At 37.4% G+C, this 18,997-nt stretch overlaps 1 protein-coding gene across 5 annotated transcripts in view; it reads right to left on the bottom strand.

Annotated features, from left to right (window-relative positions):
* Nucleotides 1-18,997, bottom strand: part of OSBPL9 (oxysterol binding protein like 9) — a 185,040-nt gene that overhangs the window by 134,505 nt on the left and 31,538 nt on the right. For all 5 annotated transcript variants that reach the window (XR_012130161.1, XM_073233919.1, XM_073233920.1 and 2 more), the window contains exon 2: nt 330-380. Coding sequence is in view for 4 of the 5 variants with exons in the window: in XM_073233919.1 (XP_073090020.1) it covers nt 330-380 (51 nt within the window). In the remaining variant the exon portion in view is untranslated. The remainder of the gene's footprint in view (nt 1-329; nt 381-18,997) is intronic.

The following is an 18,997-nucleotide window of genomic DNA, read 5'->3' as shown; positions in this document are numbered from 1 at the left end:
TGGTGGGTGGAGTCTAGTAAACATAATGTTGCTCATGTAATTGCAGATTAATGATACCAAAATTTAAAAAAAATTTTTTAAATCATCAGTTGCATTGTCATGGATACAACATTAAATAATGTGCCGAAAGAATTGAGTTCTCATCCTTGTTCTAGCACCGACTAGCAATTACGCTGGAGAAATTAATTTTTCTCTCTGAGCTTCAGTTGCCTATACAATCATTAAGTAAGAAAAGTAAACCAATGCAATGACTTCTATGATTCCATCAAAATACATATTTTTTCCATTCTGTTAAAATTAGTTCTCATAAAAATGAATAAAATACTCACTCTGAGTCTAACACATCCTCTGCGAGAGCCTCTCATCATTTTATCCTTGGACTAAAAGAAAAACAAAAACATGCAATGAATAAAAGATAAACAGTTTATTTTTAGAATAATATGGGGATACAGAGACAAAATTTATAATAATATTCCTCCCATTCACCCCCCCCAAAATCACAGGATAGAAATTAGCTGGTTTAAAATGAAAATATTTTTATACAAATAAACCTAGTCATAGATTTTTATGTGTGTTTTTAATGTAGCATATATTACACAATATTTTCATTCTTCTTTCATGTCCCTTAACTCTAGCACAGTTTCTCATATTTTAGTGAGTTTGAGAATCATCTGGAAAGCTACGAATCAGAGGTCTAAAAATCACTAGCAATGATTCTGACTCAGGCAGACAGCAGACCACATTTTGAGAAACATGGCTTTCTTTAGCTTTATCTCTTTGCAATTTCCCAAATGGGTCACATTTTTTGCTTCTGGGATTTCTCATCCAAAGTTCTTCAGCTTAGAATGTCCTTGACCCTAATTTTCTGCCTTGCTGTCACTCATCAAGCAATTTACCTTACCTCTCTGATTTGGAGCCTTGTCCCTGGGCTCCCAGAGTCTCCTGTTCAGGCATGTCCTGTGCTATAATGATTCACCCATAAGACTGCATTTCCTTAGGGAGAAAGAATTACATCTGACTCATTTTGTGCTTCAGAATAGTGTCTGGAACGCATAAGGTGCTCAAGTAATATTTACTGATGAAACGCTGTTTACCCTGTAAATCTACCCTACTAGACTGAGCCAAGCAAAAGACCATATTCTCCACAATAAGCCCTATGTTGATATTCAGTAAATATTCCTAAAATTAAATTAGTCATGTATGAAGTAAAACCTCAAATAACCAAAGTTTAAGGAATATTTTATACTTTAACAACTGTTTTCTATACTCCCCTATGCAAGAAAGAGGTAAAAACAAGCCAACAACATGGGGTTATGTTTTAAAGAAAACTGTCCGACTTTAAACCACAAATGCTCTATATGCAATGTTCTGAGCAACAGGCAAACTTCCAGTAATAAGAAGACTATATGGGAGTTAAAATACAGAATGATGACTGTAGTTAGTTAACAATACCGTATGAAAATTGCTGGGAGAGATCTTAAAAGTGATGGATGTACTAACTACCTTACTGTGGTAATAATGTTGCAATATATATCAAATCATCATGTCCTATACGTTAAATTTACACATACTATATGGCAATTATATCTTACTAAAGCTGGAAAAAATCAATTAATTAAATATTTGTTGAGGATATCTGCATGTACGTACATAAAGATCTGCCTCATTCCTTTCATTGACTACAGTATATTCAATGAACATAGCCTGTATCATTGTTTTTACAGATTCTAAACTTAAGACTGTAACATATTACCATAAATCAAAGTTGACACTCCTCAAAAACAAATACTGAGTTACAGGAATTCATGTTCAGAAGTGAAAGCTGAGGTACTAAAGACAGTCTTATTTTTATTCCATTTAAAATACAAGAAGGACTCATATTTTATTAAATATTTCTCAATACTAAGCAGGATCAAAGAGTTCTTTACTAATAATAGTTAGGAAAAACACAGTTAACAAAAATATTCCCTAAGTATTTAATATACCTCTTACTTTACCTAATACTTATCTTCCCTCCAAAAGTGTCAAGGCAATACACAAAAACAATAATTAGATTTGAAAATACCCAATAAGAGTTAGAACACAATTCAAACAAAGTAAGAACCAACTGCTGGGAGCCATGCTACTCAAGCTGTGTAGCAAAGCTCAGGCTGGAGGAAGACCCCCACAAATCAGGGGCCTTCACAGCTGGCTCCCTCTATTACCCACCTTGTTTTTGTTATTTTCTATTATACTATTGGCTTTGCTTTTACTTGCATTGTTGCCAAAGACTAAGCTAACCTTTGCTAAGCAGCATGGAAAAGATGAGAACATAAACTTCCCAAAAGCTTTTCAGGACAGTGCTCCTGAAGAATAGAACATGCAGGGGCCAAATGGCGATCTTAGCATAAAGTACCAAAACTTGCTGTTAGTTAGTCAAACATTGACCACCCCATTTCCACTGAGAATGCCCCCCTTGTTTACAATGCTAGTGAAACTAGTGATAGAGTTTTCTAGAAATCAAGTTATGAGAGAATATTGAATAGAATAACCCTGTTGACACTTAATTAATCATCTCATATTTTCTTCCCTCTACTACTTCTATAGTTTTTCTTCTTTCCTAATCACAGCCCTTTACTAGAATTTGTGCCTCACCTTTACCAGAATTTGTGCCTCATACGTGAAATTACCAAGTACCATATTCCAGGAAGTAAAGATACCTCAAAAACAAGTGCTAGGCATAGAAGCCACGGAGCATAAATCTGCAAAGTGAAAAACTAACCTTTTCAAAGAATATTGCTTCTCTCTCACTTACCAGCTTTACATCTCCTGTATGGCCCCATAAGATGGCTGGTTAGCCAGAGATGGGTAAGATTCCTCAAGGGAGGAACAACCTAAGACAGGCACAGTCACAGGGGGGCCATCAGGTGAGAAATAGGCGGCCAACAGAGGTGAGGCTTAGAACCTCACCCCCCAGTTTTGAGAGAAATCTTCCACACCTGTGGATGTTTTGTTGCCCTTGTTCAGCTTAGATTAAGACCTGGTCTGTAGGCACAAAACTGATCATCTACACCTGCCTTCTTACAGTTCTAAATCATGCTTTCTATCTGTATCTTGCATTTACCTACTCCTACTACATTAACATTTTATTAGATTCACATATAAAGTATAAAAATCAAATGATTAATTTGAATAGTTTAAGGTTTGTAGTTAAAACAGAAACAGTTTCTATGATATGAATGCTCTTGCATTGTTCACCATGTAAGAACTTGTTTAGTCCCTGCAGTAGTGGAGTCATGGAGACCTGTAGCATATGTCAGGGAGATTTTAGTATCCACACAGAAGAAAGAGAAATGTAGATAAAAAGGGGAAATTTAGTTTGCTGCCTACTGTGCCCTATAAAGGGGTATAAGGTGAAGATATGAGTTTATGATTTTAGATTGATTATAAATTTATTAAAGCCTCTAAGAATATTTTTGTGGGAAAAAATCCTAGCTAACTGTGGCACTAGGTGACCTGTATTTCACCCTGAGCTGTTAGACTCCATAGTCGCTGCTACATACTGCACGCTCCTATGGTCACATGCACTTCTTAGAAACTGCGTTGCACAGAAACGTAAAACACAATAGAGTACATGTTGCTAAGAAAAGTTTTGGTCAAGGAACAGAAAAACAATCACCTGTCTAACGCCTGACCAACCATAAATAGATTAGAAAGTAAAAGAAAGAAAAACGCTTGCCTATACTTATTAATCAACTGCCTATACTAATTAACCATCAGAATAAAAAAAAATCATATCCTTGTGCAAAATAGTATAAATAAAGCTGTCATTGACACTTTGTCGAGAGACCACCTCCATCTGACTCTGTGTCCTGTCTCTCCATGCACCGACTCTGTCTCATCCTTTTGGAGTTCACACCCCTCCACTGGAGCTGGACTCCGGCAACCAACATGTTTATCCTTCATCCTCTTCCACTTTTAAAATAAAATTGTAGTAAATAGAAAAAGGCTAAGATAAGGCCTGATGATAGTACCAATGTGAGGGTTTTGAATTAGGAAACATCAAAAGAGATAAGTGAAAATAATCCAAAAAAAAATAAATAGGAAATCATCAGACGAATCCAGAATCCAACAAAATAAATGGCATAAACTATTTTAAAATGTCACGCACAACACAAAAAGACTAGTATATACACAGGCTTAAAGATGGGCATGAGAAGTGAGACAGAAGAAACCTTCTCCCAAAACCACATACAATATGAAAATAAAGCAAATACAACTAATCCTGAAAGAGAAAAGGAGGCTGTGGCAGACTGCCTACACCTGGGAGAAACAGCTGACTTCAAGGAAAAGGACAAAGTATGAAAGCTGTGATCCAGAAGGATCCAAACCCTCCCCCACCCCAGCTCACTCATGAGAGGAAGAAAAATGGAGCCGGGAGGACGCGGAGGCCAAGGACTGCGGAACACCCAGCCCTGGAGATCTGCTCTGGGAGCACAAAGCTACCTTACATGGTGCTCTGGAGATTAGTGGTATTGAAAAACTAAGACAGGCAGAATACTTGGAGAGACTGAGATTCCAGCCACTTGTGGGAAACAGGTATCCACAACTGGCTGCTCTGGTTTAAAAGAAAGGCGGGCAGACTGAGGGAGTTCCTAACAACAAGACAGCTACTAATGGGGCAAGGACTGCACAGAGCTTGCTGATTAGGAGAAAGGACAAGTGGGGCAAAATGTCCGTGCATGCTCTACCCAGCAGACTGGGAACTTTCAGGAGCTTCAAGGCACTCCATTCCCCTGGCTTGCAATGCAGTGATGAGTCCCCTCATCGTGATACACAGCCTACTACTCCATCATCCTAGAAAGCACTGGATCACAAAACAGCTGCCCCGACGATTACACGAGGCTAGCCAGGGGGCAGCCCTGCCTATGGCAGCTACAAGTGCATGATTTAGAGGTTTCTCCCTGCATACCCAGCCCACTGGCCCTGGCAGTGGAGACACACACTGCAACTGGGAAGCAGGGAAGACCTCTTTCCTCCCGAGGGGCATTAGCGCCATGAGCTGGCAACACCAGCCATCACTCCCAGAGCTGCCCAGCTCCAGAGAAAAGAGCTTCTGGGCACTAGAGGGTGCTGACTACAAATATAAAACATCAAAGGAAACTGGCTCAAGACAGAATCCCACAAACACCAGAAAGAGGGACAAGTGAAACTAAACTCATCAATCTTCTTGAGACTTCAAAATAAAAATCATAAATGTGCTAATGGAGTTATAGAAAAATATTCAAAAACCCAGGAAGAAAATCAAGAATGAGATACAAACTTTGAAAAATACACTATTTGAAATGAAACATACAATAGGGAGATTTAAAAGCAGAGTAGATGAAACACAGGAGATGATAAATGGAACAAATTAAACAACAGGAATACAAAGAAGCTAAGGCACAGAGAGAAAAACAGAAAAGAAAGAATATTGAGACAACTGTGTAAACAATCCAAATGGAACAATATTCATATTATAGGGGGACCAGAAGAAGAAAAGGGAGAAAAAGGGACAGAAAGTGTCTTTGAGGAGGTAATTGCCAAAAACTTCCCCTATCTGGAAAGGGAGATAGTCTCTCAGGTCATGGAAGTGCACAGATCTCCCAACACAAAGGATCGAAGGAAGACAACAACACCAAGACATATAATAAAAAAAACGGAAAATATCAAGGACAAGGACAGACTATTAAAAGCAGCCAGAGAGACAAAAACATCAACTATGAAGGAAAACCCAACAGGCTATCATTGGACTTCTCAGCAGAAACCTTACAAGACAGAAGGGAATAACATGATATATTCAATGCAATGAAACAGAAGGGCCATGAACCAAGAATACTCTACCCAGAAAGACTATCATTTAAATTTGAAGGAAGGATTAAACAATATCCTGATAAGCAAAAGCAGAGAGAATTTACCTTGCACAAACTGTCTCTAGTGTATTTTGGAGGGAGTGATATAGATGGAAGTGTTCCTAAGGATAAATAGCTGTTGACAAAGGAAATAAAACCACAGTAAAGAAATGGGAACAATTAATTACTAAGCAAATGCAAAATCAAATCAACTACTTTCGAAGTCAGTAAAGGGATACACAAATGTACAGAGTATGTAACCTAACATACAAAGAATGAAGGAGGGAGAAAAAGGAGGAAACTGGAAAAGAAGAAACTTTAGATTGGGTTTGTAATAGCATACTAAGTGACTTAAGTAAGACTGATAGATAGTAAAGAAGTTACCCTTGAACCTTTGGAAACCACGAACCTAAAGCCTGCAATGGCAATAAGCATCCATCTGTCAATAATCACCCAAAATGTAAATGGTCTGAATGCACCAATCAAAAGACACAGAGTCACCTAATGGATAAAAAAACAAGACCCATCTATATGCTGCATACAAGAGACTCACTTCAAACCCAAAGATATACAGAATAAAAGTGAAGGGAGGGAAAAAGGTTATTTCATACAACTAATAGGGAGAAAAAGCAGGAGTTGCAGTAGGTGTAGCAGACAAAATAGACTTCAAAACAAATAAAGTCACAAGAGACAAAGAAGGATATTACATAAGGATAAAGAGGTCAGTCCAGCAAGAGGATATAACCATTACAAACATCTATGCACCCAACACAGGAACACTACATATACAAAACAAATACTAACAGAATTAAAGGAGCAAACAGAATGCAAAACATTCATTTTAGGAGACTTAAACACACCACCACCTCCAAAGGACAGATCAACTGCACAGAAAATAAGTAAGGAGACAGAGGCACTGAAGAACACATTACAACAGATGCACCTAACAGAAATCTACAGAACACTCCAACCCAAAACAGTAGGAAACATTCCTCTCAAATGCACATGGAATATTTCCAAGAACAGATCATGTACTAAGCTGCAAAAAGAACTTCGGTAAATTCAAAAAGACTGAAATTGTGCTGAACAGCTTCTCAGGCCAAAAAGCTTTAAAATTAGAAATAAATTACACAAAGCAAACAAAAAAGCCCACAAACACATAGAGGCTTAACAATATACTCCTAAATACTCAATGCATCAATGACCAAATTAAAATAGAGATCAAGCAATATATGGAGACAAATGACAACAACAGCACAAAGCCCCAACTTCTCTGGGACACAGCGAAGGCAGTTCTAAGAGGAAACTATATAGCAATACAGGCCTATTTAAAGAAGGAAGAACAATCCCAAATGAATAGTCAAAACTCACAATTATTGAAACTGGAAGAAGAATAAATGAGGCCCAAAGTCAGCAGAAGGAGGGACATAATAAAGATCAGAGAAGAAATAAACAAAATTGAGAAGAATAAAACAATAGAAAAAATCAATGAAACCAAGAACTGGTTCCTTGGAGAAAATAAACAAAATAGGTAAACCCATAGCCAGACTTACTAAGAGAAAAAGAGAATCTACACACATCAACAGAATCAGAAATGAGAAGGGAAAAATCATGACAGTCCCCACAGTAATACAAAGAATTATTAGAAAATTATTAGAATTACTTTGAAAATCAATATGCTAAAAAGCTGGAAAACCTAGAAGAAATGGACAACTTCCTAGAAAAATACAACCTTCCAAGACTGACCAAGGAAGAAAAAGAAAATCTAAACAGACCGACTATCAGCAACGAAATTGAATTGGTAATCAAAAAACTACCCAAGAACAAAATCCTCAGGCCAGATGGATACACCACTAAATTTTATCAGAGATGACATGATACCCACTCTCCTTAAATTTTTCCAAAAAACAGAAGTGGAGGGAATACTTCCAAACTCATTCTATGAAGCTGGCATCACTCTAATACAAAAACTAGGCAAAGACCCCACCAAAATAGAAAATTACAGACCAATATCCCTGATGAATATGCATGCAAAAATACTCAACAAAATATTAGCAAACCGAATTCAAAAATACATCAAGAGGATCATACACCATTATCAAGTGGGATTCATGTGAGGGATGCAAGGATAGTACAACATTCGAAAATCCATCAACATCATCTACCACATAAACAAAAAGAAGTACAAAAACCACATGATCATCTCCATAGACGCTGAAAATCCATTTGACAAAATTCAACATCCATTCATGATAAAAACTCTCAACAAAATGGGTATAGAGGGCAAGTACCTCAAAATAATAAAGGCCATATATGACAAAAGCACAGCCAACACCATACTTAACAGCGAGAAGCTGAAAGCTTTTCACCGAAGTTCGGGAAGAAGACAGGGATGCCCACTTTCCCCACTGTTATTCAACATAGTACTGGAGGTCCTAGCCATGACAATCAGACAAAAGAAGGAAATACAAGGCATCCAGATTGGTAAAGAAGTCAAACTCTCACTATTTGCAGATGACATGATATTGTACATAAAAAACCCTAAAGAATCCACTCCAAAACTACTAGAACTAATATCAGAATTCACCAGAGTTGCAGGATACAAAATTAATACACAGAAATCTGTTGCTTTCCTATATACTAATGATGAACTAGCAGAAAGAGAAATCAGGAAAACTGCATCAAAAAGAATAAAATACCTAGGAATAAACCTAAACAAGGAAGTGAAAGACCTTACCCTGAAAACTACAAGATACTCTTAAGAGAAATTAGAGAGAACATTAAGAAATGAAAACTCATCTCATGCTCTTAGCTAGGAAGAGTTAATATTGTCAAAATGGCCATCCTGCCTAAAGCCATCTACAGATTCAAGGCAATCCCTATTAAAATACAAACAGCATTCTTCAACAAACTCAAACAGTTCTAAAATTCATATGGAACCACAAAAGACCCCTAATAGCCAAAGCAATCTTGAGAAGGAAGAATAAAGCAGGAGGGATCTTGCTTCCCAACTTCAAGCTCTACTACAAAGCCATAGTAATCAAGACAATTTGGTATTGGCACAAGAACAGACCCACAGACCGGTGGAACAGAATAGAGAGTCCAGATATTAATCCAAACATATATGGTCAATTAATATATGATAAAGGAGCCATGGACATACAATGGGGAAATGACAGCCTCTTCAACAGCTCGTGTTGGCAAAACTGGACAGCTACATGCAAGAGAATGAAATTGGATTATTGTCTAACCCCATACACAAAAGTAAATTCGAAATGGATCAAAGACCTGAATGTAAGTCATGAAACCATAAAACTCACAGAAGAAAACATAGGCAAAAATCCCCTGAACATAAACATGAACAACTTTCTCCTGAATGCGTCTCCTCGGGCAAGGGAAACAAAAGCAAAAATGAACAAATGGCATTACATCAAACTAAAAAGCTTCTGTACAGCAAAGGATACCATCACCAGAACAAAAAGGCATCCTACAGTATGGGAGAATATAGTCATAAATGACATATCCAATAAGGGGTTGACATCAATAATATACAAAGAGCTCATGCAGGTCAACAAAACAAAAATCAAATAACGCAATTAAAAAATGGGCAGAGATCCGTGGATGTTTTAATGCCCTTGTCTAGCTTGGATTAGCACATAGTCTACAGGCACACACCTGATCATGTACATTTTCTCTCTTACAACACTAAACTATGTTTTCTACCTTTATCTTGCATCAACCTACCACTTCAGCATTTTATTTAAAAATAATAATAATAATAATAAAGGGAGAAATGTGGGATCCACATATAAATCAAGTATAAAAGTCAAACGAATATTCATATTTGACCTGATTGTTTATAGTTCATAATGCATGATCAAAACCAAAAGTTTCTGTGATGAATGCCCTTTTACTGTTCACGATGTAAGAACTTATTCACTATGTAAGAATTTGTTCACCATGTAAGAACTTGTTCATTATGCTTCAGAAGATTGGAGACTGACGAGAATTAGGCTTGAGATGGATTAATGATTGTGCATTGAGCATTGACTCCCCTATACAGAATTTTATTGTTGTTAACAACCATTTGATCAATAAATATGAGAGATGCCCTCTCAAAAAAAAAAAAAAATGGGCAGAGGATCTGAACAGACACTTCTCCAAAGAAGAAATTCAGATGGCCAACAGGCACATGAAAAAATGTTCTACATCACTGATCAGCAGGGAAATGAAAATTAAAACCACAATGAGATATCACCTCACACCAGTTAGGAGAGCCAACATCCAAAAGACTAGGAGCAACAAATGCTGGTGAAGATGTGGAGAAAGGGGAACCCTCCCGCACTGCTGTTAGGAATATAAATTAGTTCAACCATTGTGGAAAGCAATATGGAGGTTTCTTAAATAATTAAAAACAGAAATACCATTTGACCCAATAATCCATCTCCCAGGAATTTACCTGAAGAAAACAAGATCCCTGATTCAAAAAGACATATACACCCCTATGTTTATCACAGCATTCTTATAAAAGCCAGGATATGGAAGCAATCTAAGTGTCCATCAGTAGATGAATGGACAAAGAATATGTAGTACATAGACACAATGGAATATTATTCAGCCATAAAAAGAAAGCAAATCCTCCCACTTGCAACAACATGAATGGAGCTAGAGGGCATTATACTCAGTGAAATAAGCCAGGTAGATAAAGATAAGTACCAAATGATTTCCCTCATTTGTGGAGTATAACCACATAGCAAAACTGAAGGAACAAAAAAGCAGCAGACTCAACAGACTCTAAGGAGGGACTAGTGGTTACCAAAGGGAGGTTGGGAAGGGTGGGTGGGGAGGGAGGGAGAAGGGGATTAAGGGACTTTAGAATGAGCACACACAATATGGGCAGGTCATGGGGTAGGCAGTACAGCACAGAGAAGACAAATAATAACTCTATAGCATCTTACTATGTTGATGGACAGTGATTACAATGGGGTGGGGGGGGCTTGATAATAGAGTTGTACGTTGAAACCACAATGTTGCTCATGTGAAACCTTCTTAAGATTGTATATCAATGATACCTTAATGTTTTTTAAAAAAAGAAAGCTCAAATTAATACTGTAAGTTCTCAGGAAACTATACAAATCAATAACCTAAGTTCTAACTTAGGAAACACACAAAGTAGAGCAATTAAACCTAATGCAAGCAGAAGTAAATAATCAAGATTAAAGCAGAAATAAATAAGAAAATAGAAAAATTAAACAAAATCAATGAATAGAAAAGTTGTTCTATGAAACTACCAACAAAATGCACAATACTTTAGCTGGACTAGCCAAGAAAGAAAGAGGACTCAATTATTAATACCAGGGATAATAGAGGAGAAATTACTATCAACCTTTACAACAAAAAGGTTTATGGTTTCTAAACCTTAAGGGTTTAGATGATACTTTTCTAAGGGTATATGATAAACAACAAATTAGATAACCTAGATGAAATGGGCAAATTCTAATGAAAACACAACCTGCTAAAACTGACTAAAGAAGAAACAGAAAATCTGAATAGACCTGTAAGAAGATACTGAATTAATAATTATAAGCTTCTCACAAAGAAAAGCCTAGGCCAGATCACTGGTTTTTAACAAATGTTTAAGCAATTAACATCAAACTTTCACAGCTTTCCGTAGCATAGAAGAGGGAACACTGACTTTTTCTATGAAGACAATATTATTCTGATACCAAAACCAAAAACTAACAAGAAAATACCAACTATTATAATATATAGATGGAAGAAGCCTGACACAATACTAACAAACCAAATCTAACAACACATAAAAAGGATTATGACACCATAACTGTTATTGTCTAAAATGTATTATTATGGTCAAATGCAGTATGCTCAAATACTAACCACCAAAAGTGATGATGTTAGGAGGTGGGGACTTTAAGATTGTGGGTGGATCATGAGGCTTAACGCCTTCATGAATGGGATTAATGCTCTTGTTTTTTTTTTAAAGCTAGGGAGAGCTCCCTTCTCCCTTCTAACATGTGAGGTTATAGTGAAAAGATGGCTGTCTAGGATGAAAGCCTTCAACAAACACTGAATCTACCATGACTTGATCTTGGCACTTCCCAGCCTCCAGAACTGTGAGAAATAAATTCCTATTGTTTAAAAGCTACCCAGTCTATTGTATTTTTGTTATAGCAACCCAAAAGGACTTAGACAATGACTAAGTGGGACTTATCCCAGGAATGCAAGGTTGGGTCAAGTGATAAAAATCAATCGATATAACATGCCATATCAATAAAGCACAAAAATCACATTATCTCAAAAGACACAGAAATAGCACATGACAAAATCTAACATTCATGATAAAACCACTCAACAAATTAGAAATAGAAGGTAACTTCTTCAACCTGATAAAGGGCATCCAAGAAAACCCACAGCTAACATCCTACTTAATGGTAATGGACTAAAAAGCTTTACCTAAGAGCAAAAACAAACAAGAATGTCCTCTCTCACCACTTCCATTCACTATTGTACTGAAGGTTGTGTTGCAAGAACTGAGCGAACTATGTACAAGGAGTTGGGACACTGAGATGTTTAGTGAGAAGCAGTTTATTAGTGCTAGCTCTGGCTCAGCGGATTCATATCCAAAGGCTGAGCCCCAAGCACAGTAGGACATGCCTTTTATACATTCACTACAAGGGTAAAGGAGAATCAGCCCCGAAGACTGTTGCAGTGGGAGCTGTTAGTGTACTATAGGTTCAGCCAGAATGCTAGTTATGTTTTAACCTACCTCAATAAAGGGTACCCGGATACTACTGTAAACTAACAGGCTAAGATGACTATGATCAACATGCTGTTCCACATCACTGGTTCCTGGTGGGGGGTACATCATTACATTGTTTTAAATTCAAACACCCTGGTGTTTCTCTGCGTTGAAGCCTTAAAGGAACATTGTCCCTTTTCTTGGTTTCCTACCACAGTTCTAGCAAGGGAAATTAGGTGAGAAAAACAAATAAAAGACTTCCAGATTGTAAAGGAAGAAATAAAACTATCTCTATTTGAAGAAGACAGGATCATATATACAGAAAATCCTACAGGACACACAAAAAAACTAATAGAACCTATAAGTGAGTTCAGCAAGGTTCAGACCACAAAACCATCATTAAAAAAATCAACAGTATTTCTAAACTCTTGGAACCACATTATACAAGTTTACGAAAATTTCATTTATAATAATATCAAAAATAACATACTTAGTAATTAATTTTTAAAGTACAAGACTTGGAAACAGAAAACTATGAAACAGTATTGAAAGAAATTAAAGGTGACCTAAATAAATGGAAAAACATCTCATGTTCATTGATCAGCAGACTTAACATTGTTACAGTGGCAATATGCCCCCAAACAACATATAGATTTAAAACTGATTCTATCAAAATGCCAGCTGTCTTTTTTACAGATTGACAAGATGAATCCAGAATAGGCAAAACAATTTTTAAAAAGGGAACAAAAGATACATACTTTTTAGCTTCAAAACAATACTAAGCTATGATAATGAACACAATATAATTAGAACAATGGAACAGTGCTGCAGGAACCACGGAAACTATGAACAAGGAGTCAGGACACCAAGACATTTGGCAAGAAGAACAGTTTATTAATGCCAGCACTGGCTCAGAGGTTTCATATCCAAAGGCTGAGCCCTGAGAGCAGCAGGGCCATGCCTTTTATATGTTCACTACAAGGTACAAGGAGAGTCAGCCCCCAGGAAATGTTGCAGTGGGAGCTATTAGATCACTATAGGTGTAGCCAGGATGCTAGTTATATTTTAACCTATCTCTGTAAAGGTTACCCAGATTCCCCACTGTAAACTAATGGGCCTACATGACTATGATTAACATGCTACTCTATATCACCTGCTCCCAGTGGAGGGATACATTGTTACATTGTTTCAACCTCAAGCACCCTGTGATTCCTCTACATTCCTGAAGCCTCAACAAAAACTTTGTACCTTTCCTTGGCTTCCTACCTCAGTAGAATTGGAAGTCTAGAAATAAACTGTATTAGGTAAGCTAATACAGTTTATTTCTAGACATATCTATCTATAATCAATTGATTTTTGACAAGGATGCCAGATCATCCAATGAGGGCAAGAACAGTGTTTCCCACAAAGGATGCTGAGGCAACTGTATATAACTATGCAAAATAATGAAGTTGGGGAAGTTAAAATAGATGGCGGAGTAGGAAAGCACGGTGGAAACCTCCTTACACACATCAAGGAAACAACTACAGGAAATAGAACTAGTAAACCTGAAAATGACTTGAAGACTGCAGAACAGATCATCTTCATTTGGTGAAGAAAAGAAGACCACACAGAGAAGGGTAAAGTGGCATTACCACGATTAATTTAAATCCAAGCCCTTCCTCCACCTCAACCCATAGAAGGGAGAATGAGGAACAAGCAGGGAGGGAATAGGCACTCAGTGACTTTGCACACCTGGCCCTGGAGATCTTCTCTAAGAACACAAATCCATGTTGCACTGGGTTTTGGTGATTAGCAGGGCTGGATACCAGGTAGGGTTGGAGTACTCTGGTAGGCTGAGACTCTAGCCACTTGTGGAAGAGAGGCACACTCGGGCAATCCCACTGAGACTGAAAATAGATGTGGAAGTTTGAAAGATTTGCCAGCAATGGGAAGGGCACCAGACAGGCAAGGGTTGGATGGAGATCACTCTGCAGCAGAAAGGGCAGGTGGACAACACTCCCACAGCTGTCCCTAAGCTAAACAGATCAGGTACTTGCAGGAGCCCCAAACACTCCATCCCCATCACCAAGAGCTCAGCCCCAAGGCCTCCCCTGCACACTGTCCCTACTGCCCACTGGGCCTGCTTGGCACAGCAGCATTACACTTTGCTGCATGTCAGACAGATGGATTTTTCCCAGCTTTCAACACCCTATCTCAGCCCAACTAGGAAGGCACCTGAGGAAGCCAGCTCCAAGGCTCCCTCCTGCAGGCAGCCCAGCCTAGTTGCAACAACCTGCACCAGACCCAGAGCCACGTGACCACCCTGCCCATCCCATTAGCCCAGCAGCATGGCCACGGCTGCAGGGCAGGCAAAGGATGACCCCCCAAACAATCCCAACACAAGCACCTCTGCTCTTCTCACAAAGGGAAAGATGAAGCAAACTGCCATTTGCAGTGAACTGTGATACACCACTGACAGCAGACACAGAAAGACGGCTCTGCCCACTGCCCTCCAACCGCAACTGGGGCTCCACCATGAAGGAGAACCAGACACTGAAGAGTAAAGAGTCTTGAGCTTCTGGACACCACAAGTTGGCTTCTTCATAAAGCCATTACTCTATACCAGGATGCACAGCGGATCTATCTAGTACAAAGGAAAAACATGGAAACCCTGACAAAATGAGGAGGCACAGCAATATGTTCCAACAAAAGTACAGGATAAGACCCCACAAAGAGGGCGAAGTGAAACAGAGATCCCCAATCTTCTTGACAAAGATTCCAAAGTAACGGTCATAAATATGCTCACTAACCTGCAGTAAAGTATTGAACATCTCAGGGAGGACTTAAACAAAGAGATAGGTGAGCTGAAAAAGAGCCACTCAAAGCTGAAGAATAAAGTAACAAACAAAATATACAATGGAGGGAATGAATAATAGATTACTGCAAGCAGAGGACACAATCAATGGAATGGAAATTAGAGAAAAGACACACAACAAAGATGAGTGACAGAGAAAAAAGATTCTCTAGGAATGAAAGAATAAGAGAGCTGTGTGACCAATCCAAATGAAACAACATTTGCAAAATAGGGGTACCAGAAGAAGACAGAGACAAAGAGATAGAAAGTCTCTTTGAAGAAATAAAAATTGTTGAAAAAGTCCCCCATCTGGGGAAGGAAATAGACACTCAGCTCATGGGTACACAGAGAGCCTCTAACAAAAGGAACCCCAGAAAAACAAAACCAACACATATAATAATTAAAATGACAAAAATTAAGGATAAGAAGAGAGTACTGAAAGCAGCCAAAGGAAAAAAGACAACTTATAAGAGAAACCCCATCAGGCTATCAGCAGACTTCTCAGCAGAAACTTTACAGGCCAGAAGTGACATGAAATATTTAATATACTAAAACAAAAGGACCTTCAACCAAGAATCCTCTACCCAGAAAGATTACCATTCAAATATGAAGGAGAGATTAAACATTTCCCAAATTATTGAGGGCTGAAGGAATTTATAACCACTAAACCAGCATTACAGGACATGTTAAAGGGACTGTTGTAGATGGAAATGTTCCTAAATCCAAACAAATACTAAAATTTCACCAGTGAAAATAAGCCTAGAGCAAAGATAGCAGAACAACTACTTACCAAGCAAGAAAAAACTGAAACAAAAGTAGTAAAACCGACTGTATACAAAATCAGCCAAGGGATACACAAAAAATGAAGATGATGACATCTAATACATAAAGTGTGGAAGAGGAGGAAGAATAAAAGATGTACTTTTAGACTATGTTCAAAATACAGCAATCATCAACTTAATGTAGACTGTTATACAGTTAAGAAGCTATCCATGAACCTTATGGAAACCACAAACTTAAAGCCTACAATAGATGCACAAAAAATCTGAAAAGAGAAAACCAATTACATCACTAAAGAAAACTATCAAATAACAAGAGAAGAATATAAGAGGAGGAAAGGAACAGAGAGGAACTATAAGAACAACTAAAATGGCAATAAGTACATGCCTGTCACAAATTACCTTACATGTAAATGGACTGGAAGCACCAATCAAAAGCCACAAGGTGGCAGAATGGATAAAGAAACAAGACCCATCTATATGCTATTTACAAGAGACTAATTTCAGACCTAAAGACAAAGACAAAGTGAAGGGATGAAAAAAGGTATTTTGGCAAATAATAGGGAGAAAAAAGCAGGAGTAGCAGTACTTGTACCAGTGAAAAATGATTTCCAAACAGAGAAAATAACGAGACAAAGAAGGACATTACATAATGAAAAGGGGATCAGTCCAACAAGAGAATATAACCATCATAAATATCTATGCACCCAATATAGGAGCACTCAAATATGTCAAACAAATACTAACAGACTTAAAGGGGAAATAGAAGGCAATGCATTCATTGTAGGACACTTTACCACACCACTTACATCAACAGACAAATCAACCAGACACAAAACAAATAAGGAGACAGAGGCACTGGACAACACATTAGATCAGATGGACTTAAGAGATTTCTACAGAACTTCCACCTAAAATCAGCAGGATACATATTTTTCTCAAGTCCACATGGAACATTCCCCAGAACAGATCACATACTAGGCCACAAAAAGAGCCTCAATAAATTAAAAAAGACAGAAATTTTATCAAGCAGCTGCTCAGACCACAATGGTATGAAACTAGAAATAAATTACACTAAGAAAACAAAAAGGCCCACAAACACATGGGGCTAAACAATATGCTTCTAAAAAATCAATGGACCAATGATCAAATTAAAACAAATCAAGCAATATATGGAGACCAATCAAAATAAAAATGCAGCAGTCCAAAATTTGTGGGATGCTGCAAAAGCAGTTCTAAGAGGGAAATATACAGCAATATAGGCCTACCTCAAGAAACAAGAATAATCCCAAATACACAGTCTACATTTACAACTGAAGAAACCAGAAAATGAAAAACAAATGAAACCCATAGTAGAAGGAGGGGCATACTAAAGACCAGAGCAGAAGTAAATAAAATTGAGAAGAAAACAATAGGAAAAAAAAATCAATGAAACCCAGAGCTGGTTCTTTGAGAAGATAAACAAAATAGACAAACCCCTAGCCAGACTTATCAAGGAAAAAAGAGAATACACAGATAAACAAAACCAGAAATGAAAAGAGTAATAGCCACAGCAGACACCACAGAAATACAAAGATTAGAGAATTCTATGAAAAACTATATGTCAATACATTGGACAACCTAGAACAAATGGACAAATTCCTAGAAAAATCCAACCTCCCAAGACTGACCCAGGAAATAAGAGAAAAATCTGAACAGACCAATTATGAGTAACAAAACTGAACTAGCAATCAAAAAACTCCTAAGAAACTAAAGTCCAGAACCAGATGGCTTCACAGCTGAATTCTACCAAACATTTAAAGAGCTATATCCATCCTTCTTAAAGTATTCCAAAAAGTAGAAGAGGGAATACTTCCAAACTCATTCTATGAGGCCAGCATCACTCTAATACCAAGACCAGACAGAGACACTACTTTACCACGGTGGAGGGGTTGTGGTGGGTGAGATGGTGAGTGAATTAAAAGGCACAAAAAATCTCTATCATAATATAAGTTGGTCAAATGGATGGTAGTACACCATGGAGAATGTAGTACACCATACAGAATCAATGATTCTGTAACATTTTCCTATGTTGACAGACAGTAACCACATTAGTGGGGAAAAGGATTTAATAATATGGGTGTTGAACCACTGTGTTGGATAGTTGAAACCAATATAAGATTGTATATCAATGATACTTCAATTAAAAAAAGGATAGGCAGAGAAAGACAAATACCATCTGATTTCACTTATTTGTGGAATATATAAAAACAAAACAAAACAAAACAAAACAGAAGGAACAAAATAGCATTAGACGCAGAGACATTGAGAAATGATTAGTGGTTACCAAGGGGTAAATAAAATACATTTATTTAAATAAATTCTCTCTTTAAAAAAAGAATTGTTGAACCCTTACCATACACCATATAAAAGTATTAAACTATTGGTAATAAGCTAAAACTATTAAACTCTTGGAAGAAAACACAGGCATCAATCTTTGTGACCTTGAATTAGGCCAATGGCTTCTTAGATATGACACCATAGCACAAGCAACAAAAATAAATACATTGAACATGATCAACCTTAAAAAATTTGTTTAAAAAGGACACTATCAAGAAAGTGAAAAAAGACAAACCACGGACTGTAATATCTGCAAAATCACTTATCTAGTAAGGGACTAGTATCCAGAATATATAAAGAACTCTTACAATTCAACAAAAAGGTAAATAATCCAATTTAAAATGAGTAAATGATTTTAGTATTTATTTCTCCT

This window comes from Manis javanica, chromosome 4 (genome assembly GCF_040802235.1).
Source record: "Manis javanica isolate MJ-LG chromosome 4, MJ_LKY, whole genome shotgun sequence".
Classification (NCBI taxonomy): domain Eukaryota; kingdom Metazoa; phylum Chordata; class Mammalia; order Pholidota; family Manidae; genus Manis; species Manis javanica.
Note: the sequence above shows the minus strand (reverse complement) of the source record. Positions and strands in the feature narration are given on the sequence as shown.